Genomic DNA, 24,226 nt, shown 5'->3' with positions numbered 1-24,226 from the left:
ACCTGTTGAGCTATTTGTTCCGCACAAATCTATGTTCATTATCAGCATTGATTTGCTCTACAGCTGCTCTATGTGAAATATGTAATGTGAAATTAAAAAGCCTGAAACGACAGCAGTAAAGAAGGCTCAGTCGAACATTCTGCTAGATTTCTCTAAAATGTTAAAAGAAGCTTTCTAAACCACAAATAGGAGTTCATTATGGGTATGTTGGCTTTAAAGTGGTTAAAAGAACAGATAATTCACTGGTCAAAAATGGGAATGCACTGCGAATGTCTTTGAAATTAGATGTGCATTGTAAATGTTTCCGGGGATTTGGATTGTTGCCAGTGCTCAAAAATAAAAGATTGTTTTTGTGGAAGCCTAACATAAAAGGCAGTGAAGAAACCAAGCGAGAGATGAGATGGCATGACTATAAGGAGGAGAGTGCTTATCCTTTTGATTCTATCAGATGGCGTATCCCTCAACACTCCCTCCATTAGAAAGATCTAAATGCAACTCCTTGTGGTAATTACTTCCATCACTCACGTCAACCGTGAGCTAAAGGGATTCATGGCTCACATCATATGGTTGGCCAGATAAATCCTGATAATGCTATGTTAATGATGCTAGAGTTAGACATCGCAGCTTTCTTCTCATTACAATCTTCCGATCTATCTGAGAAGGTCTACCTGGAAAGAACTATGCATTCATTTCAATACTTTGGTGCTTGTCTGGCACATGCAGCCCGTGAACTATATGATCTGGGTGCTGCTATCTTTGCTGCATAGTAACACAGTTTTGGATGCATTTGTTTCTTTTTGAGCCAGTCAACTGAGCTGTGCCTTGAATGGGCTGTTATTTTCCTAACCAGGCTTAGGTAGCTAGCAAGACCGTCTTCATAGAAAAGCATCAAGAAGATTTGTGGTAGACACATGGTCTTTTTAGCAAGGTGGTGGTGACTCTACTCTTCTATAATATAATGTCAACGAACAGTCAATGGAATTTTTTTTTTTTTACCACATTATGGTGTAGTTATTGCATCTACCAGCAGCTGAATGTGCAGTAGGGCTTGGCAGATTAATCATATCGTGATGTTGGTATAAAGTGTCAACATTAGAGATTTTTCTATATCGTCCACCTTGCTGTGCAACCATGTTAGCAAAATTTAGGTGAAATTTTTGGGGCAAAAAAGTCTAATGTCATTAATGTAGAAATGTATGAAGCACAGCTCAAACAAAAATCACTTTTAAACCAAAGATTTTTCTGTTGGTCAACATGACCACATTGATCACATTGCAAAATCTGTGTGAGAAATCTTTTTATAAAATTTCCAATTGTGTGGATTCCTACCGAAATGAAAAATTCACCAAAAAACAACTGTAAAAGTGACAGCACATAAACTGCCAAAGCTAACCATTAAAGTCTAAAAATAGTATTACATTTTATTTTCTTTGGGATAAAAAGCACCAGTGAATCGTTCAAAATCGGACCAGGAATGTATGTTAAGAAAAGTACTTTTGGGATAGTTTTGTTTTTATGTTGACTTTAAGTTGTCAAGATGTTGATGTTGTTCATGATGACTTCACTGAGGGAAGTGCAAAGGTGTTTTCCCCTGAGCAGACTAACTCCATGACGATCTGGCTACGGTCATTGGACACACATATTTACTGAGATCTGGTTGGTCCAGGAGGCTACTTTTATAACTTTATGGCCTCTCAGGGTGGCAGAAACTACAACTGGTGACAGGGTGGCCATGTTAAAGTGATAGCAGACACGGTTTTTACCCAGACCCAGTTCATTATGCAGGTCAGTTACTCTTCAGCTTAAAAAAAAAAATAATCTAAATAATGCTATTATCCTGCATTTTTCATTATTTTTTTATTAGAGCCTCTGCTTTTAAACAACAACAACAAAATAACTATTTTATTCTAGCTTCATGCAATATTTTTTTTTTGTCAACACTTGAATGTGGGAAAGTTTAATGAGAAAAAAAGCAATATTTTGAACAGAAAGCTGAGGAAATCATGTTTATAAAAGCTACATCTGTATCAGATTCAGAACGATGATCGTAGATGGAATAGATAACTTCCATCAACAAATCCAAAGCTTGCACAATCCTGTACCACTTCCTGGATCAACATTTCATTTGGTAACACTAGACAGTTTTGATGTATATGCTGTGTAATGCTTGATGGTCACATAATTATACATATGCATCTGCTTGCATACGTAATCGCTGTTTCTGCTTCATCTTTGTCATGTTTTGATCTGGACATTTAATATCCTTTCTGGAGATGCATAATGGCAGGCACCACCTACCGTAAAACATGGAAAGCTGGAAAATTCCATTAACAGCAGTGAAACAATTAATGAGTTGTACAGCTAGGTCATTTCAATCAATTTGAATATTGTAAATTCTGTAATGCTATGCATTTACCTATTTATTACAGACCTTGCTTGTTCAAGTAGCTCATATGTTGAATGTCCATATTTCAGCCCCCTCTGTGTGTGTGGTAAGGTACATTTCACTGTGCAAACACTGGTGTGGTCACTACATTCCTCAATGAGGCTTATGTTTCATCACTCTCATGGGATGAATGAAAATGTATTTGTGTGGCCAATGGGTGTCTCACTTAGAGTTTGTAGGGGAAACAGGGCGATAAGTCAACCTCTCCATGGCCAGACATGGGTACACACTTGGCTACATGTAATGAGGGATGTGTTGATATTGGAGGGCTACGAATGCCTGTGGTCTACCCACAGCTTACACTATTTTCGGAGGTTAGTCTGGTTTCTCAATGAAGGAATATTAACTTTTTGCATCAATGTCAATTTTAAACTTTGTTGATCCTGATTGGAAGCATGTTTCCTACTCTGAGAATTTTTTTTTAATAAAATCTCACAATTCCACCTCTATTTCTCATAATTATGACTTTATATCTGGTGATCTCACAATTACTTTATATCACAAAATTGTAACTTTAATGTTATTGTGTCTTTATATTCAACAATATGACTTTGTTTCTTATTTTAGACTTCTCATAATTACCAACTTTATGGAACTGATTTCTATAGATCCTAAAGTGCAATTTAATTTATGTTTGTTAGCTTGAATTTAAGGTTAATATGACATGAAAATTTACCTTTTTTTTCTGGTCTTCATTCTGGGATGGAATACCTACTTTTCACAATCCAGTCATTTCCACCCTAACACGTTTACTTTAAGAAGACTTATTTCCCTTGTCCCACGTATGGTTTCAATATTGTGACGTGTAATGAATAATCTTTTCTTTACTCCATCAAATTTTAGTACCATCTGTCTCATACAGCACTGACATCATATCAATATTACATTTCCAGTTCAGCCATACCTTAATCGTTTTCCTAAGAGAATAGCTGATTAGAAACATTGGATTGAAATGAAAATCTGATTGATTGTTGGGGGCCTTTCTTAAGACACTGCTTTTCTGTCATCAAGCAACAGAACTGCCTTAGAGCTTAAGACAGACATCTTGTTCACCAGGGATAGATTTATGCTGTGTTTTTCCAAAGATGTTTTTGTAAAAAAAAAAAAAGAGGTGATAATTGCAATTTGGTGTTTTCTAGACACCCTGGGTGATAATGAATTAGACAGAAAGGGGTCATATTGATTTTTACTCTTAGCAGGCAATCCTCAAAGTAGGCCAACCCTAGTTTAATGTACAGGTGCATCTCAATAGATTAGAATGTTGTGGAAATGTTTATTTATTTCAGTAATTCAACTCAAATTGTGAAACTTGTGTATTAAATTCAATGCACACACAGACTGAAGTAGTTTAAGTCTTTGGTTCTTTTAATTGTGATGATTTTGCCTCACATTTAACGAAAACCCACCAATTCACTATCTCAACAAATTAGAATATGGTGACATGGCATGCTAACCAGTTAATCAACTCAAACACCTACAAAGGTTTCCTGAGCCTTCAAAATGGTCACTCAGTTTGGTTCACTAGGCTACACAATCATGGGGAACCACTGTTGATTTGACAGTTGCCCAGGAGACAATCATTGACCCCCTTCACAAGGAGGGTAAGCTACAAACATTCATTGCCAAAGAAGCTGGCTGTATGATGACTTTCACCTTGATATTTTATATACCGACTGGCTGAGGCCAGCCTAAAAAGATGCTCAGGACAGTTGACGGGCCACTGCTGCGCACCGTCACGAAAGCTTTCTTTTTCACGTGTTTTTAAGCCTTACCGCTTGTCGGTTTAAACATTAAAGCATCCAAAAACAAGACGTGCAAAAGCTGAAAAGTGTAGCTGGTAGAGCTGCAACAAACGATTATTTTTTCTGTCGACTAATATAACGATTATTTTTTCGATTAGTCGACTAATCTAACGATTCATTTTATTACAATAAATAATTAATCTAATGTTCTTTTTTTTAATTAGCTAATGAATCCTTAGGATACATTTACAAAAAATATATAAGTACAACTTGTAATATAATATTTCAACCTTTATTCATTTTCAACCTATGTATTTGAAGTTTTTACAGTATAAAATAAATACCGCATAGAGTTAAAAACATCTCAGCTTTTCAGAATGCCGCAAGCGCAAGAATATAAGACCTGAACCAGGAAGTTGATCACCAGATCACACGTTAACCAGTTAAACCATAACACCGGAGAGCGCCAAGATGTTTTCCTCTGAGGTGCTCGCACATCGCAGTTGCGCTGCCGTGGTACACCATATCGGTTTTGCAAAGGGAACAAAGGGCCATTTTATTTGTCCTCTGTTTAAAGTATTCCTATACTTTTGATAACAGTGGTCTCTGTTTTTGTGATAGAATGCAACTTTCTCCATTCCCAGTATCCCATTACGCGAGATGTAAACAAACAGTGTGAAGCGTCGACGCATTTCACGCATGTCGACGTATTTTTGTAGTCGACATAATCGATGACATCGATGCGTTGTTGCAGCAAAAAATAAGCGTGTTCAAGTGTTTTGATCAAAACACTTGAACATCGAATTTGCTTATTCTTGCTCTTGTGCCGACAAATACATGTCAAAATATCCACCACGGAAATTATGCTCAAAAAAACTGTCAGTTATTTCTTAAGTGAAAGTAAACAGTTGAGGGGAAAAAATGGGATGTGTATTATATTGGATGCATTCATCGTCTCTTAAAGTGACCGCACCTAATTTAGCTACTGGCTGCTGTAATGTTAATCCAAGAAAATGAAAATCACTCACTGCTCTTAACTGAATTACATTGTTTTAAAAGTCAAACCAAAAAGTATTCAGACACCAGATATAATTTTTGATATATATATATATATATATATATATATATATATATATATATATATATATATATATATATATATATATCAAAAATTATATCTGGTGTCTGAATACTTTTTGGTTTGACTTTTAAAACAATGTAATATATATATATATATATAATGTGGATATATATATATATATAATGTGTATATATATATATATATATATATATATATATATATATATATATATATATATATATATATATATTTTTTTTTTTAATGCACCACCTAGCTTGATAAACCTCTTGTCAAAGACTAACTGTTTGTCAGTTTTATTTGGGTAATACACATATTCTGAATGCCTTCGGTAGAATTTGAATGAGCCATTTTAATCTAGAATTAGGGGTGGGCGATATCTCGATATTTAAAATATATCGAGATATTTTTTAAACACGATATGGATTTTGACATATCGTATATATCGATATATTGTTTATATTCTGATTCCGCCACTTTGCTTGTTTGCCTTCCCTGTGCTGTGCTCGCCCCCGCTCGCTCGCCCCCCGCCTCCTTGCTTTTGTCCCCTCTCACCTCGCGTGTAGAGAACTAGTCAAAAAAAAAAAAAGACAACTGGCTCCATTATATCAGTTTTAAGGCGTAGGGCGAATGGCAGGCAGATGTCTACTGTAGGGCCCAATGAAACGCGGACGGAATCGCGGAATCCAGTCATAAAAATGGAATTTACAGTTTAACGCGGAATGTCACGGAATTGGTCAAATTTTGAATGAATTAATCAAAAGTCGGTAATGCACTTACATCAAATCACGAAATGGACTAATATCTGCAAATATTAACCCGGAAAAGTCTATTTAAATATGAATCCTGCATATTCTGCGTGTCTGTGCCAACGAATGGAGCAGAAGCGCGTCTTCATTCATTAAACACGGAAGCTCGCATAACGCTCGCGCTGATTTCATTGTCTTTCCTCTCTCTAAATAAAGACGTGAACACATGAGGAACATCTCCAGAACTGCACTGAGAGTCACTTCATGAGCATCTGACCGTTTGATTTGAGTAAGACTAGCTCATATCACATCATAGACTGTGGTATCACATACACAGAACTGTAAAGGTAAACCCGTCAAAATAAAAGTATTTGACAGAAATCTATTACTATTGTACAGCAGAATGTAGATAGCCCACTACTACTACTACTAAAATGAAACGAACATAATTTTATAAGGAATAATCACACAACATTTCTCCAATGTTTTATTTTTAATAGTAAATCCCCTTTGTTTACCAAAAAATAAAGTTTGCTTAATTTTAAATAATTAAAAGATAAATTAAATGAATGTTTATGCCTTCATTTGATAATCAGAAAAATGTAAATACACAGAATTTCTGAAGGGAAAAAAACATTTCACATAAGGCTATTTTAAGAATTGTTTTTAACTAATTAAGTTGTTTTTATGCATTTAAATAATTGCACATGCTAAAACACAGAATTAGGTAACTAAAACATATGGTGAAGAAAAAAATAAAATGTTTCATAGGCCCCTTAACATGTAATATTTGCCATATTTGTTTTAGCAGTAGTTTTTTGGGGGTTATTTTTCCTGTAAAGATATCGAGATATATATCGTATATCGAGATATAGCAAAATATATCGAGATATATTTTTTGCTCCATATCGCCCAGCCCTATCTAGAATCTCACTGTGAAATTAATCTAGATTAAAAAAAATAATCTATGCCCACCTCTAGTATATTGTAACACTAAATTTATATTTTGAATAAACACTGTTCTTTTTAAATTTTGATTTATCAAAGAATCCTTAAAAATATCACAGGTCTCAAAAAACACTGATTATAAATTAGCATATTATAATGATTTCTGATGGATCATGTGACACTGAAAATTCAGCTTTGATTTATAGGAATAAATAAAATTTTAAAGTATATAAAAATAGAAAACTTTTATTTTAAATTCCAATAATATTTCACAAAATTATTTTGTGAAATAATAATCAGTATTTTTTTTAAATCAAATAGATACAGCCTTGATGAGCCTAAGAAACTTCTTTAAAACATTTACTGATACCAAACTTTTGAATGGCAGTGTATACTGTAAAAAAAGACATTCTCAGGTAACCTGAAATGGACATCATATAGTTACATGAAGGGTCAAATAAATAGAAATAGCACATATATAAAATAAATAGCACATCAAAGTTAAAAGTTACACTCTAGTTTTGTGTGTCCGCTGTACAGGTGTGGTATATAGATTGTTTTTGCTCAGGCAACCAAAATGTCCTCCCAATAGAGAAAAGTTTTGCTCAGCAAAAATTTTTTTAGAGGGAACATTGATACAGATGTGTCAAGGAATTTGGCTACAGTTTTCGTATTCCTCTTGTTAAGCCACTCCTGAACCTGAGACATTGTCAGAGGCGTCTTACCTGGGATAAGGAGAAGAAGTACTGGACTGTTGCCCAGTGGTCCAAAGTCCTCTTTTCAGATGAGAGCAAGTTTTGTATTTCATTTGGAAACCAAGGTCCCAGAGTCCGGAGGAAGGGTGGAAAAGCTCATAGCCCTAGTTGCTTAAAGTCCAGTGCTAGGGCACCTGGGGAGCAGTTGGGGGTTCAGTGTCTTGCTCAAGGGCACCTCAATTGTGGTATTGTTGGCCCGAGACCTTAGGGTTAGGGGTCAAATTCTCTAACCACTAGGTCACAACACCCCCCCCCCCCCCCCCCCCCCCCGCCATTTGAATTGAATTACTGAAATAAATGAACTTTTCCACAACATTCTAATTTATTGATATGCACCTGTAGTTGAAGTTGGTTGATCATGGTTTTGCCATGTTCCAGGACCAACATCATCTTAGGCGAATCTTTATTCAAACTTTTTATGCATATTTCTGTTAACCAGATCAGATTTTAGGATTTGGTTTTGGGCTAGATTTGGGCCTTGAACAACATTCATGTCTACCTCATTTAGGACTGTGTTTGTCTGACAAGAACGCTGGTCCAGGACTAACAAAAGATGTTGATCCAGGAACATGTCCAACTTGGCAAATCAAGGCCACCCTGCTTTTTCTCATTTATATGAATTTACAGTATACCTTCATGTTTGCTATGATTCCAGCTTATTTTTAAGTTACATTTTGCTAGATTCAGACTTATTCCTTTAAAGTTTTCTTCTATTTATTGACATGCCTTTGAGACCACACACACATACTGTGAAGATATCAGCTTTCCTTGCTTCTATTATGGCTCTGGAGTCATTTTTAAAATTCAGGCCACATTAAAACCAGGCATACATCTTAGGTAACAGTATGCCAGGGAGAAGGTGGAATCTTTAGCCAAGACACACCCTCTCACATAATAAAACAAACCCACAACCCCTCATGAATTCAAAGACACGCCGTATTTCATTCCCCAGAACTATAGACACATATGGATGTGGTACAGTGAGAGTTTGGATGATGGTGGTATTGGAACAATGTGCACATGAGCTTTTGAATGCACACTTTTACAGAGTGTTTATAGCAGCAATAAAGCAAAGACAAAGAGCATAAAGGGCTCATTGTTTGTGGAAAAGCTGTAAGACCACAATAATTGCATTTTGTTTGGTTAAAGGCAGTTTTTTTATTTTTTATGTGGCCTGTTGTTTTATCAGACATTAGCAATAAAACCTCATCCTTTCCTTTGAAGTGGTGCCATGGTATCAATATCAAAAGCTACAGATAGATGATTGTATTCATATATAGTATTTATTTGGGACTCCTAGACTGACAAATAATTCCATGGTAAGCCCATAGTACCGTGTTGAAAACATGACAGTACCGTGGTACTTTTTTCATGCATTTCATTTAGGATTGTCTTCAATCATAATACTAATACTCTATATCAGGGGTTCTCAAAGTTTACATTCAAAGGTCAGAATCTGAATTTATCAATGAAAAGGTCAGAAAAAATTATTACAAAACCTGTTTTTAATTAACATGCTTATAACTTATAACAATTCAACTTTATAAATGCAAATTATCATATTCATTACGTCACGAAATGTCCCGTTCACACAACAACTTATAGTAGCTTCTCGAATAATGGGAGTCAAGCCCATATTCCTTACCAGTTACCATAGCAACAGTGACCAAAGTAATATCAAAGATGGTTACATCCATAAAAATGAAAACCTTATAACTTTCTGACATGACGAGTCCAATCGAGTTGCAAAGTCATCTGCCAAACCTTCATTAACTGACAGCAGATTTTATATTTTGGGTGGAGAGCAGAGCATTTGAGTCGCGTGCAGGACACAAAACGGACTAAAGTGGCTCCGGTGGAGTAAAAACGTAAAAAAAATGTGTAGTGACGTGTGGCCAGTTATGGTGACCCATACTCAGAATTTGTGCTCTGCATTTAATCCATCCAAGTGCGAGCACACAGTAGTGAACACACACACCCGGAACAAGTCTGACTCTCTAACCATTAGGCCACAACTGACTGGATCTAAAACATTTCTCTGTGACTGTAAGTTACTGAAGCCACACATGAAAATGCAACACACGGTAGACAAGCGTTTGTGCAGCAGAGTGGCTCTCTCTCGCACTGTATGACGTGACAGTCAGACAACTAGTTGTCCAGTCCTATTACATTCACACAGCGCAGGTTTCCAGAGAATGTGGTTGTGAGTCCTGAAAATGTATAGGCATGAGTTAGTAATCACACTGTGTATGAAAATAATCGTATAAAGGATAAAATGGGCATTTTGATATTGGCATCGGACTGAAGTACTTTTGATCTAATCTTGTTGTTTTTAATGACTTGGCTAATTAAAATTGTCTTGCTTTTGACCAGGTATGAGTTTTTTTCAACAAGTTTCTGCTTGTGTGACACTAAAACATGCCCATTAAACATCCCTGTATCCCATTTACACTGCTAAAATAATTCATTTTGTGCTCTTTATCAGTAATTTCTGGTGCTCCCATTTGACTTGTGGGCACAAGCTAAGCTCTTTTCAGTAATTAATTGCTGGCATCATCAGTAACTGAGCAGCTGGGCAGCCCCTCGCATTTCACACAAATACGTTTTGATGCAGTCAGCCATTGCATGTCTGAAAAATAATAACAAAATCCGTGAAAGAACCCCTCAGGACTTTGTTCAACTTCTGCAAATTTGTCTTAACTAAAGTTTTACCTGAATTTGGTACACGTTGTCTGCATTCTTGGTAAAGTTGGTTTCCAATTCCAGATGGGTTTCTTAAAGGGTTAGTTCATCCAAAAATGAAAATTATGTCATTAATAACTCACCCTTATGCTATTCCAAACATGTAAGACCTCCTTTTATCTTCGGAACACAGTTTAAGATATTTTAGATTTAGTCAGAGAGCTCTCAGTCCCTCCATTGAATCTGTGTGTACGGTATACTGTCCATGTCCCGAAAGGTAAGAAAAACATAATCAAAGTAGTCCATGTGACATCAGAGGGTCCGTTGGAATTTTTTGAAGCATCGAAAATACATTTTGGTCCAAAAATGGCACAAACGACGACTTTATTCAGCATTGTCTTCTCTTCCGTGTCTGTTGTGAGAGAGAGTTCAAATCAAAGCAGTCTGGATATCCGGTTCACGAACGAATCATTCAGTTCACAAAATCGAACTGAATCGTTTTAAACGATTCGCATCTCTAATACGCATTAATCCACAAATGACTTAAGCTGTTCACTTTTTTGATGTGGCTGACACTCCCTCTGAGTTCAAACAAACCAATATCCCGGAGTAATGCATGCACTCAAACAGTACACTGACTAAACTGCTGTGAAGAGAGCAATAGACTGACTCGTTCACGAGTGAAGAACCGTTTCTGTCAGACGCGTCTGATCCGTGAGCCGAGGAGCTGATGATACTGCGCATGTGTGCTTCAGCGTGAAGCAGACCGACACACAGAGCGTCTGAACTGAACTGATTCTTTTGGTGATTGATTCTGAACTGATTATGTGCTAGTGTTATGAGCCCAGGTAAACCGAAGGCTTGAATCAAGGGCAATCATCGCAAATGACGGCATTACGTCGAGCGCAAAAGAACCGGTGAACCGTTTTCTTCAACCGGTTTATTGAATCGAACTGTCCGAAAGCACTACTGGTGATCCGAAAACCGATGCAACCGGTTCTTCACTCATGAACGAGTCAGTCTATTGTTCGTTATCTGGCTCGGTGTTCATCTTCAGTTCTCTCTTCACAGCAGTTCAGTCAGTGTACTGTTTGAGTGCATGCATTACTCCGGGATATTGGTTTGTTTGAACACAGAGGGAGTGTCAGCCCCATCAAAAAAGTGAACAGCTTAAGTCATTTGTGGATTAATGCGTATTAGAGATGCGAAATTCGTTCGCGAACCGGATATCCAGACTGCTTTGATTTGAACTCTCTCTCACAACAGACACGGAAGAGAAGACAATGCTGAATAAAGTCGTCGTTTTTGCCATTTTTGGACCAAAATGTATTTTCGATGCTTCAAAAAATTCTAACTGCCCCTCTGATGTCACATGGACTACTTTGATGATGTTTTTCTAACCTCCTGGACATGGACAATAGACCATACACACAGATTCAATGGAGCGACTGAGAGCTCTCGGACTAAACCTAAAATATTTTAAACTGTGTTACGAAGATAAAAGGAGGTCTTACTGGTTTGGAACAGCATAAGGGTGAGTTATTAATTACATAATTTTCATTTTTGGATGAACTAACCCTTTAAGGATTTCCCCTTCCATTGAATAAGAGGGCGAACAAGTGTTTCTTTTCCTCTCCTCACTGCTCATCAGTCCGGGCAGATGATGGGTTGATGACAGCCGAAGAGAATGGGTGAAGCACGAGTCCTTAAGGTCCCCTCTGCCTACTAATACTCTTTAAACAGAAATAGCCTGTGCTTTTCCCACACTCTGCAGTGAGTCACCAGAGCAAACAAGCCAGTGTGACATTGTGTTATCTCTCTTTAGGTGAGACCAGCCATTGTTCCCATTCCCAACATGCACTACTGCTCTGAAGTTTAGGTTCAGTAAGGTTTATTTATTTTTATTTTTTTAAAGAAATTAATACTTTTATCAAGCAACTTTTCTATACTAATAAATGCTGCTCTTTTGAACCTCCTACTTATCAAAGAGTCAAAGCAGCACAACTGTTTTTTAACACTGATAATAAGTCATGTTTCTTGAGCAGCAAATCAGCATTAGATTGATATCTGAAGGATTGTGACTGGAGTGATGAAATTCAGCTTTGTCATCACAGTAATTAATAAAATTTTAAAATATATGAAAATAGAAAACAGTTATTTAAACTGTAATGACATTTCACAATATCACTGTTTTTATTTTTGATCAAATAAATGCAGCCTTGGTGAGCATTGGAGTGATTTCTTTCAAAGAAATCATCATGCTCACCCCAAACTTTTAAATGGCAGTGTAGTTGAGTCTTATTATCTCTGGGCTTCTATGTGAAATTCTCAAGCTAATGGTTAATTTGTCGTTTAGCTGAGGCTTTTATCCAAATCAATTTATGGTACCCCGATTGCAGGAACATTCTGTGAGGTTAAGTGTCTTACCCCATGAAGAATTGTAATTTCAAGTTGTCTTCTCTGCCCACAGGCTAGACAAGATGGAATATAGCTTGCTGCAAATTAAACAGATAAGAAAACTTCATTCTTTTGGGGTAAATTTGTCCTAGGAAGAAGCGATAGTTATCTTGTGTCTGTTAAAGCATTTGTGACATGGTTAGTGAAGACTGGAACAGAGGGTCATAAAGTATTAAATAGGAAAGAATTTAGTGTGAAGGGGAATTTGGTCTAAAACTGGAAAGGGAAGGGATGTCCTATTGTTAATTTAAAAAACACACAAATAATTTAGTTATACATTACTAATAATAAATCTATTTTCATACTGAACATTATTTACTTGTAGCGTTTCAAATGGTTGATTTTAGTTTTTTATTTTGAATTTATTTTCGGCAGACGAGTATAGAGTTTGAATCTCTAGCAGAACCAGTCAGAAGTTGTATCCTTTGTGTCTCATAATTTCAGTTTTATTGCTTGATTAGAAAACTGTTGGTGGGCCATGAGAGTTCTCTTGTGCGGAGCATTAATGTGAAGCCAGTTTTTCCCCTGCTTGTCTTTCTCTTGACTGACAACTTTGCATCTCTGAATTGCTGGCATGAAGTTTATTCCAAGGGTAGACTAACATTCATAATTTACACTGTTAGGCCTTTTTTGAAACCTGAAAATGTATTGATACAGGATCCTCAGCATATCTCCATGAGCCACCATATAAGATTCATAAAGGTTTTTACTTGACTATATATGAAGTTTTTCATATCCGTGTGATAGCTTTGTCATTTTAAAAAGAGATGTGACGTGCTCTGCATTTATCCCATCTAAAGTGCACACAAACACCGTGAACACAAACCCGGAGCAGTGGGCAGCCTTTTTTTGCTGCAGCGCCTGGGGAGCAGCTGGGGGTTTGGTGCCTTACTCACCTCAGTCATGATATTGAATGTGGGACATAGTGCTGTACATTTACTTTCGCCACCTACAATCCCTGCCAGTATGAGGCTCAAACCCACAACCCTTGGTTAGACTATTATGAGTAAATTATGACAACTCGAATATTTAGTGTATCCATAGCATGGGCGTAGGTTTATGGGGGGACACTAGGTACTAGTCCCAATCAATATTTTGAGATGACAAATTTGTCCCCACCAATATTTAGCAAGCTCCTTTGAACTGCTATTTGGATCTTTGCACTGCTATTTGGATCGATTCTAACGGCCAGGACGACGACAGTACAAGAAACGCTGCAATTTGATTGGTGGCGGGGTATCTGACAGGCTACACACGCGGGCCGGGACTACTTTTGTGCTTGCACTAGCAGCGAGCGGGTGTGGTGTGTGTGGTGCGCGCATGTTGACGACGCCGACGGTAAGTTAAAAGGGCTTTCTCTCTGCCACATACAAAGGCCAGAGTAAAAACATTTTAATATTCCGGGGGTTTTTTTGCCCCTTTTTGTACTTTGTAGATGCCACCCAAGAAGAAGAAAGGGGACATAAGAAGCTTTTTCATAAAGCAGAGTCAGAGTGTAAGTAGGCAAAATAACTAGCTAACCACAAAAATAAACTAGCAGTAGTGACTGACCAGGCTTTCAAATGCATATTCTGTGGAAAATACCCACCAAAGCTGAGACCAAACCTATGCCCATGATCCATAGTAAACAAGTGTTCATTATAGAATTCAGTGAACATATATAGTGTAGCTTTTTATTATTGTATTAGCTGAATGTTGTTTCATGAACACATGGAGATTTCAGCTCAGTGTTAATGCTGCATGGCTGGTGTGCAATGAACTGGAAATGTACACTTTTTCCACCCTCTATTGGGACACCTGGTGCATGAACTCTGAGGACTCGACTGTCATCTTTGTCAAAACTGGAGGTGAAAATGGGTTTATGTGTACTGGACACGACCTCTCACTTTCGGCCAAGCCATTAGAGGGTGAGAAAGAGATTTCTCATGACAATTACACCAAGGAAAGCTTTGCTATAGAGGGAAGATATGATGTTCTCAGTAGTGAGATATTTTTTCCTAATTGAGATTTTTATATTTTTCTGTGCAATACTTTCTGGGCTGGTATTTTGGAATTTTTAGCTAGTTGCAATGTGATTTTAAAGGGTGTTCTAGGTAGAGTTGGGTAACGTTCGGGTTTTTACGATACCGCTGCCAAATCGATACTTTTAAAACCGTACCAGTGCCTGAACCGTTACTTAATAATTTTTATCTTTTTACCCAAAATAGGATAGATTGGCCACTATTGAGCTCTATAAACACATTTAATGTTTGTTTCATTTATACTGGATGCCAGAGGGTGCCCTTGAACAGAAACTCTGCATGTGCATCACAGAATGAATAGAACTCAGGAAATCCCTAATATGGACAAAGGAATTGCCATCGCTGTAACTGAGTTAACAAGAATATATAAACATTTTGAATGAAAAAAACAAAGAGAATAAACCCTTGACTGCAACAATGTATAATTTGTCTTTTATCTTTGATATTTTCATCATAATTAAGTATATTTATTATCGACATAGCCTTTTTACCATATACTTTTTACATTATAGAACATATTTTCTGCCTCATTCTGTCAAAAGAAGCAACATCAGATCACAAGCAGTTGTGGAATAAAAATGTTATAGTGTTCTCTTTTGTTTGACAACAGGTTTAGAAACGCTTCTCATTAAAAGTTTAGCTTTAGGCCTTTTAATTTAAGAATGTTTAGCTTAGCTAGCTAATGGTATCTACCTGCTGCCATCAGAGCAAGTGTAATTGCTGCATTCACGCATTCCTCGGATGCTCTCATTTCCCAAGTTGTGCTATTAAGTCGAAATGTGAAAACAACATGGACACTCGCATTACTACAAAGATGTGTTGGATTTGTGTAATTAGAGCTTTCTGACTTGCGTTTGTGATGCTTACGTCTGTTTCTGAGAAGAAGAGAACAAATATTTAAATCAACCACTCAAGCATTTAAGTGGTATCGAAATGAGGCACTGAAAACTGCATTCTGATTTGGTTCTGGTACATACTGGTTACATAGGTACCAGTTCCATATTGGCAGTGGGTGTCTGTACCCAACCCTAGTTCTAGGCTAGTGTCTAGGGTATTTTACATCATTACTAGGTGACCAACTAATTTAAATTCAAATAATCATGTCAAAATCACACAAGGTACCTAAATAATTCTAATCCCATGCAAATAGGGCTTAATTTATGCCAGCTCTGCCCCACCTCAGCCACTAGTGTCAAAGTATACAGGTTGTGATTGCTGTAAAAAAATTATTTATGTCACCTCTGAGCAGCATTGTGCATTCCACTTAAGAAGTGCTTCTGTGCCACCTTTGTGGTTTAAAAGGCAAAAAAGGGTGAAAACTGCATTACAAAATGTAAAACCAGTTTTATCATTTTGACATTAAAGAATATATTTTGTTGAAACCCTTACAGCTCCAGCCCTGAAGACTGGTGTGGAGTGTTTGACCAGTTCTCCAAACCCACTGTGTGCCTCAGGATGCTTGTTCTGTGCTCTCTCCACCTTAATGTACCTCACCTTTGCCCTCTATTTAATAGTGTGCTCTTACAGTAATGACAAGGTCAGAGTGGCTGTGTGCTTTTGGTATTTGTGGGAGAAGTTTCAGTGAGCGGTCACGTTACCAGCCCCCCCGTCCCCTCCTCTTGAGTCGGTAATCACACTTACATCAGAGCTGCAGAATGAAAGGGCTTTATTGTGTGCCACTGAATCCACTGGAGCAGTGAGGAGGACATGTACTGCAAAGAGATCTGGAAGCTTTTTATCAGTCTGCCCTTGGACACATGGATTTTAGATGACTATTTATTTGAACTAGTCTAATCAGTAGTATATCCTGTCAAATCCCAAAAGATGTAATCATACCCTGCCCTGTATAATTCTCTATATTATAGAATATTCTGCTTCACTCTCAAATGTGTTGTGATTGCTGTCCTCAAGGATCTGGGCTGCAAACACAAAAAAGTGTCTGGTTCCAAATATGCTTGATTTGGGAAGTGAAGAGCTGAGGTCACAAGCCTGATGTAACACCTTTGTACCCTCAAGTGCTTCCCTTCAAGTCCCTAATGTTCTGTGTTTAGTGTACTTTACTGTAAGTCACTGTGGATGATAGCAAGTATTGTTACTGAATGCTCACCACTATATTTTAGGTTGTGCCACTCCAAAACCAAACATCTTGTTTTAACAGATGCCATCAATGCAGAGCAAGTGTGGGTAAAATAGAGTTAAACGCTGGCTGTATAAAGAGTGATTAAATGGCCGAGCAGTTTGACATCCATGCTGTTGTGCAGCCAGTGATTCTTGGCTGGGCACAAAGCTCACCAATCACTGGGTATTATTAGCCCCAGCATTCCAACAGCACTATGTACTTCGTCTTCTTATTTCCCTCCCCATGCAGCCATTCATCTCTCTGCTAAGGCACATCTGCGTTAAATCACAGTAAAAAGCAGCCCTGAATCTCTGCTATACTGAGCTCACAGGTACAGGAGACCACACTTTCCTGCCATCCATGTCATATCAGCTCAGATGTAGTCCGCAAACACAGATAAGAGAGGACTTTTCCCATTGTGCTGACTTAAAAAAAAATAAATAAATACATGTTTGTGAGAGGAACTTGGAACTGTATTATGACTTAGCCTAACTAATCTCAGAATCGCTCCACACGACCTGAAGGTATAAAAGAAAAGTATGATTCATTTCTACTCCCTGTGAACTTGAATGGCTCTTGAGTTCATAGATCTGCCATATCTACACATACTTTTTCACGGTCTTGATGTTTTTTTTGCACGATGAGCACATTTTCTAAGCCTGGGAAATTGTGGTTCCACCTAATCTAAAGATAAGAAGACCACCAACATATAACCTGTCAGGCGTGTTAAAGGGATAAAACGCCAGGAATGCATGCAAAACAAATGTGGTGGTCTGCAGCCTCCGCGTTGAGCCTGAAGATATCCCACATCGACCAGTATGATCCTTCTCGCATGCCAAGTTAGAAAAGCCACCCTTTTCTCATGAGCTTTTTTTTTGTTTATATAGCAAGTTCAATAGCTGCCATGTACAGTGCACATGTGCTCTGGCTTCACTTTTTTTCTCTCTGCCTGTTGGGCTTTAGCCACACATTTAATGGGTGTACAGGAATGGATCAGTGAGACTTTGTACATTGATGACCCGTGGTACCTTATCACAAGCCCTTCTGGTCTGATTTAGGTGTAGTCTGAGCTGTAATCATCATGAAGAGAGTCCTTATGGGAGCAGCGAAACAATTCCTAAGTTGGGGTTGTGTTGTATGTTATTGTAAAGTCCTTTTAGCAATTAAAGGTGGAATTTGCTATTATATTTTTGCAATCATGAAAAAAAAAAAAAATCAATTTGATTTTTACCCAAACTGCAGGCTTGGCAGGTGTGTAGTATAAATGCGTATTGATGCATAATGATAAATTCACATTCAAGCATTCAACCTCACTTATGGTATTTAAAATAGATTTTTAGGTTTAGTTTACTTTTTATTTGTTTTAGACAAAATATAAAATAACTTTTTGAATCTGACAGCTCCTCAGATCTTGTGGCCTAATGGGATAGCAAAGTGTTTACTGGTTGTTGACCGATATAGTAGGTCTTCTGGGTATGTGCCCAAAGTGTTTATCATTATTATATCTGCTTTTTAAGATGAGCTCATCCAGTCCAGTTTCAGTCACACAAAAAGTGTCTTATTCAGACATGGCACTTGCTACCTGTTTTACTTTCTGGTCTTAATTATCTCTGTCTTAATGGATTTCAACCAGAGAACTCAATGTTACTTCACCTAGCCAATAGAAATGCAGACTCTATTGTGCTCATTTCATCATGACTTCAACTACTCCCTTGTGTAAAGCTCACATGTTTGCATCAGGTGGTCTCTGAAAGCTCAAGCGCATTGAGTTCTGATTACATTTCCAAAAGCATAATTATATTTCAGTGCTGCTATTTGCACAATAATTATGTTGTTGATAGGTATGGAAAACCTGATAATAATTAACCTGAAAGATTTAATGGTGTAGATTTGAATTTAAGGTATCATCCTATATTAGTATAAATTCTTCAGTAGTCTCTTAACTTGAAACAAATGGAGAATATATAAGATGATGGATGACAATGACAAATCCACACATAATGTCAGACAAATGTTTAATTACTGTTAGTTTAAACAGTTTTTTGCCCTATGGCATGATTGAGTGAGCTGTCATAGTGTCATCATGTTGTGTTTTTGGTACAAATATCTCCTTATGCTTGATGAGAGAGTCACATGGATGCGTTCAGAGCATGCCAACTTCCAGGATCATTTCTCAATTTTTTAAAAATCATTTTTTAACCACTTTTATCTTTTTTTTTTTTCTGTCCTCTAACCCAGCATGAGATTGAAAAAGAGTGTGATGGAGCTTTCGTTCTTCACAGGTACAGCTCGTGAAATTAAAAAGATCTTTTCCATCTTTCACGCTGATAGACTGTGATAAAATGAAATGCATTGTGTTTTTCCTGGAAATTTTTTTCACATTGTGTCATGTCAAGCCATTGCAATATCCCGTGCCATTCGTTTATTCAAACAGTATTCATCACCATAGAGGTTGAGCTCCACTTACAAGTGCAGTCACTCGTGCTTTAGTGCAGTTAGACTGGACCACTTGAAAATGTGTTTTCTTTATATATATGAATGCACTTTGTTTTTATTGTCTATTTCAAAAAGTAATTTAATATAAAGTTGTTGAACCCACATCCATCTGCCACTGTTTGGCATATACCTACAACTCACGTTGTGCAGTGAATTATCAGGGCTGTTGTTCATTCAGGGTCTAGTCATCTTGCTGTACTCATCACACAAATACTTTTCATATTATCTAAATCTTGTTTTGCTCAAGATGTCTTTCCAGAGTGATAGATTTTGGAATGGAAAACTGGAATTGTCTCTGTAAAGAAATGAAACATGATAGATGTATAGGGTGCTTGAGAAGAGCTGTCAGATGCATCTAATGTCAATATAAAAACAATCTGATTGTCCTTCATGTTTCCTTTCGTAATGGTGGAGTTTTTTTCTCTCCGCAGTAATAGTTTATGGAAATGGGATTTGCAATGCCAATATCTTGAAAGCAATATGGGTGATGGCTGATTTAACGGGGCTCAAAGTCCAAAATATGTTTTTTGAAAGCAGAAATTTGGGTCACTGTAAGTGTGTATAGGACAGGACAGCTGAGTAGAGATAGGAAGCGAATGGAGAGGTGAACAGGATCAGGAAAGGACCTCGAGCCAAGGCTTGAACTGAGGTGACACAAAACTCTGCTACATGATATGTCAGAGCACTGCCCACAACGAATTCAATTATTATTATTTTTATTAATGAAACGTTATGATATAAAATGTATGTTTCTGCAATATATTTTTAGGTTACAATTCAAATGCATTTGTCGCTGCAAACCTGGTCCCTTGAGTTATTCTGATAATCAATTGTAAAAAAAATAAAAAAAATAGGTATTCGATTATAAAAATGCAAAATAGAAGCATTTTCACCAATAGTCTTAAACTCTATGCCCCATGTATGTGTGTTACTCTGAATTTTCTATGCAGGGAATTGTTATTGGCCTAAGAAAATAATCTCAAATTATTGAAATATCAACCGGTTAGTTACACTGGCAAATAGATTTTTTATTTTATTTTTTATTACAGCCCAGACACAAAAAAAACATTGCTATTTCTTGTAAGCACTCACTCTTACAAATCGATATAGAGCATAATCGTTTTACTTTTCCATTCATTTCAAATCCAATCTAACAGGAACCATGGGAGGTTCGTGCAAGCATTTCCAGCTTTTGTCCAATAGATTGATCTGTAGTAAAATTCTGTCCCTGAAATATATTTCTTGGTTGGAGCGATTGTGAGACAGTCCACTGATAACGTATTTAGTGCTGGAAAAGTCCACACCTTGCAGGTAATGATAAAGTGCATTAGCCGTCTAGCATCATTTCAAATGGCTTGACATTGTTGATGGGTAAAAATCACTCAAATATTTCGTAATTTAAAAGCACAAATTGTATAATTTTTTCGAAAGGTATATTTCTCAGAAGACTTCACTTTATTTGAACAAACCAAAAGTCATACAAAGTTTCTTCAGAAAACTTGTTCAAGTTTAGAAAATAATTTCAACAAGCGAGATTTGAGTTTTCTCTTTGCACAAAATAGAAATAGCCCTCTGGCTCAGTTTGCACTGCCAGCGGCATTTAGACAGAGGAGACTGCTGTGTGTTTTTTTATGCAGCCTCTTTTTTTTTTTTTTTTTTTGGACATAGCCAGAGTGGGCCATGTGCTAATCCAGCAACAGGAAGTTCTGAGTGCCACCACCCTCTCCCTCTGACACATAGAAATACACATGAAAACACATGTGCCGATTCTTTAAACAGTTTGTGTGCAAAGCCTAGCCCTAGATCTTAAGACCTTTCTCATGTTTCTGGTCCGACTTCAGTGAGTAAGACTAGAGCTGTTCTCGGGTCAGTGTCTCATTCTGGAGCACTGCCACTACTGAAGGACATGCGAGTGTAACCACAACATTACCTTTACTGCAGCCATGCTGGATTCACACACACATTCACACACTGCCTCAAACACTCATTTACTCACACTGCAGTGGCCTGCCAACATTTCCATCAGCAGAAATAAGAGTATGACCAGATACGTTAGGCCTCTGAATAAACCTTCTACATGATGCTTTACTAGAACTGTTGATGTAATGTCAAGATTGATCGAACCATTCAACCCTCCATTGTTCACAGCCGCCTCACACCCTTATCCTCCAACTGGAGTTTTTCCCCTCCTCAGGGAATGCTTCATTTTTCTCCATCTGTGACTCATGGATGGCCCTCTGTTGTCAGCAGGACGGCTTGTAGCAGTCTAATATCGGCACAGGAACGGTGAGGCAGGGACAGGGCCCTTTATCTCTCACCGAGCATCTGATTACAGCCATCTTCAGGTAGATGTGTCAGACACAGAACGAGCGATGGACCACAGGATGACGTAGAAACACCTCCCCCTTGATTTATCACTCTTTCCTTCTGCATGTGGGTGTCGACAAAAGAATGCATGGGAATGATTCAAAGAACTCCCTCAGAATGACCAATTATGACAGCACTAAGCAAAATGAACACAATGTGAAGTCTCCAAAAGGGTTTTTACTACTGCACCTTTAAGTCTTAAATTCTTTTTTGAGAAAACCTTGCCAGAACATACAGAGATAGCCAAAGTACAGAGATAGTTTCCTGTTTGCTGGGAAGTGGCCCCTTGCCAAATTTCAAACCCCAGATGACTCGCTCATGAGGAATGTAAATATGAAGGGTACAACATTCATTCATCAGTCACTATCCATGCTGAAATATCTGCTGCGGAGTAGGAGAAATCTGTCACTGATTATGTGCAGTTCTAAGCTAAAATGTAAAATACTGGGAAGGACATTATTTGCATACTTCTTCTAAAGGCATTCTTGTCTGAAGTTTTTTTTTTCTTGTCGTATTGCTGTTGACTGGTTGACAGTAGCACATGTAGGCTGCTGTTTGTTCCATGCGGCCTGTTGTAGAGAATTATTCTCTTATGTTGTCCATGCCTCCCTGCTGTTGTACTCCAATTAAAGGTTTCCTTTAGCAGGCCACCTGCCATTACCCATCAGCAGGAGGTGAGGGAATGCGGAAAGTGTAAAGGGCTGCGAGTAAATGATTGATGAAGTCAATCCTGACACAGACAGAAGAGCGTAGCTGTGATTGTGTTGAAAGCGTGATAGCGTGTGATGTTAAACGTATGCTGATGAAGAGGATTGGAGGAGGGGGCCGTTCTCACCTCTCTTCTGGCCATTCACTTTCATTCGTGTACTCTTTCCTCTTCTCTCTCCATTGAACAAGCATTGTACACTCCCATTTAAATTCAGATTTGCCGTGCCAGAAATAAATGACATTTTGAAATATATTAAAAAAACACAAGTTATTGTAAATTGTAATCATATTTTACAATGTTATTGTATTTTTATCAAATAAATTCAGTCTTGGTGTGCATAAGAAACTCCTTTTAAAAACATTACAAATCTTACCAAACTCAAACTTGTGAGGTGCAATGCAAAAACGACTTATCTTCTTTTGAGTTCAGTTATCCATACATTTTGCCTCATTCCAGATTACCACACTGATCAATCACAAAGACAAGCTCAAGAAGACGGAGAAGACCTTACGGGCCGTGCAGAGAGTGGGGCAGGCGGTCAGTGTTGCAGTTGGCCGCTTCGTGGCGGTGGGTGAAGCCATTGCAGCAGAGAATGAAGACCTGAGGGACGAGATGGGACTGGCTTGCTTTGAGGCCCGGAGAGCAGGTTAGTCTGACACTACTCAACTGGAAGAGCAATGACACATAAGCAGTTTTCATGGGAAGAGTTACCAGGCAACAAGGAACAGGAAATGGACAGCTGGGTTAAACATAGTGGAACTTGTCAACAAGCGCAGAATTGCCTGTCAGGGTTGTACACCATGCAAAATTGATTTTAAATTCTTTTCAAATTTAATTCGATTGATGTAGCATGCAGGAATTGCATTTCAGGTTGAATTTAAGGAAGCATGATTAAAATGGACATTCATATAACTGCCGGAAGTGTAATACGTTTATTTTTTCTGAAAATTAATATACATGGTTTAAATGAATATGTACAATTTAATGTATTTAGAGCTTATAATTTGATTAAAGGGGTAATGAACTGCCTTTGATTATTTTGTATTGTGCTCTATGGTCCACTTATAATGTTATCAAGAATATTAGAAGTAAAAAGCTGTTTTTGGTCCTGCTTTGACCCCCCTCATCAGAATGATCTGTTTGAATAGTTGTGGTGTTTAGTCACACTGTTAAGTGACTTATTACACAACCTGTCTTTTATAAGCTGTTTTTAGACTGATGAGAAAGTTTTGAGTTCTGAAACTTACAGGATGTTTTTTATAGTACAATGACCTCTTATATGTCAAAAGATCAATGGCATTTTGATTTCTCAGCTCCTGACCCCTTTAAAAAGGCTTTTCTCAACCGTATAGATGAAGCTGTTTTGCGATGGAACCAAGAGCTGTATTTCTGAGGCCTTTTTTTCTTTGTGCTATGCTTGAATCTGTCGGGGTATGTGAAAGAGTGCTGCGGTTTCTCTCCTATTTAACTCTGCTTGTCCCATCTGTCTCTGAAGAGTTTGCCTAAAAATACCCCACAACTGTGCATTTCCGTATCTCTTGTTTGTGATGAGTTGCTGTGCTTGCTTTTAGAATAACCAACACAAGCACAAAGAGATTTGATCTGTTCCGACGGTTTAAAGAGCTTTACAATGACG

The 24,226-nt window shown here is 37.6% G+C and overlaps 1 protein-coding gene across 2 annotated transcripts in view; it reads left to right on the top strand.

The window, feature by feature from the left end:
• The window catches only part of ctnnal1 (catenin (cadherin-associated protein), alpha-like 1), a 55,227-nt gene that overhangs the window by 7,236 nt on the left and 23,765 nt on the right, over positions 1-24,226 (top strand). For both annotated transcript variants that reach the window (XM_052532604.1, XM_052532603.1), the window contains exon 2: positions 23,047-23,236. In XM_052532604.1, the coding sequence (XP_052388564.1) occupies positions 23,047-23,236 (190 nt within the window). The remainder of the gene's footprint in view (positions 1-23,046; positions 23,237-24,226) is intronic.

Source organism: Carassius gibelio, chromosome A19, assembly GCF_023724105.1.
Source record: "Carassius gibelio isolate Cgi1373 ecotype wild population from Czech Republic chromosome A19, carGib1.2-hapl.c, whole genome shotgun sequence".
NCBI classification, from domain to species: Eukaryota; Metazoa; Chordata; class Actinopteri; order Cypriniformes; family Cyprinidae; genus Carassius; species Carassius gibelio.
The sequence above is the reverse complement of the archived record's forward strand: the minus strand, read 5'-3'. Positions and strand labels throughout refer to the sequence as shown.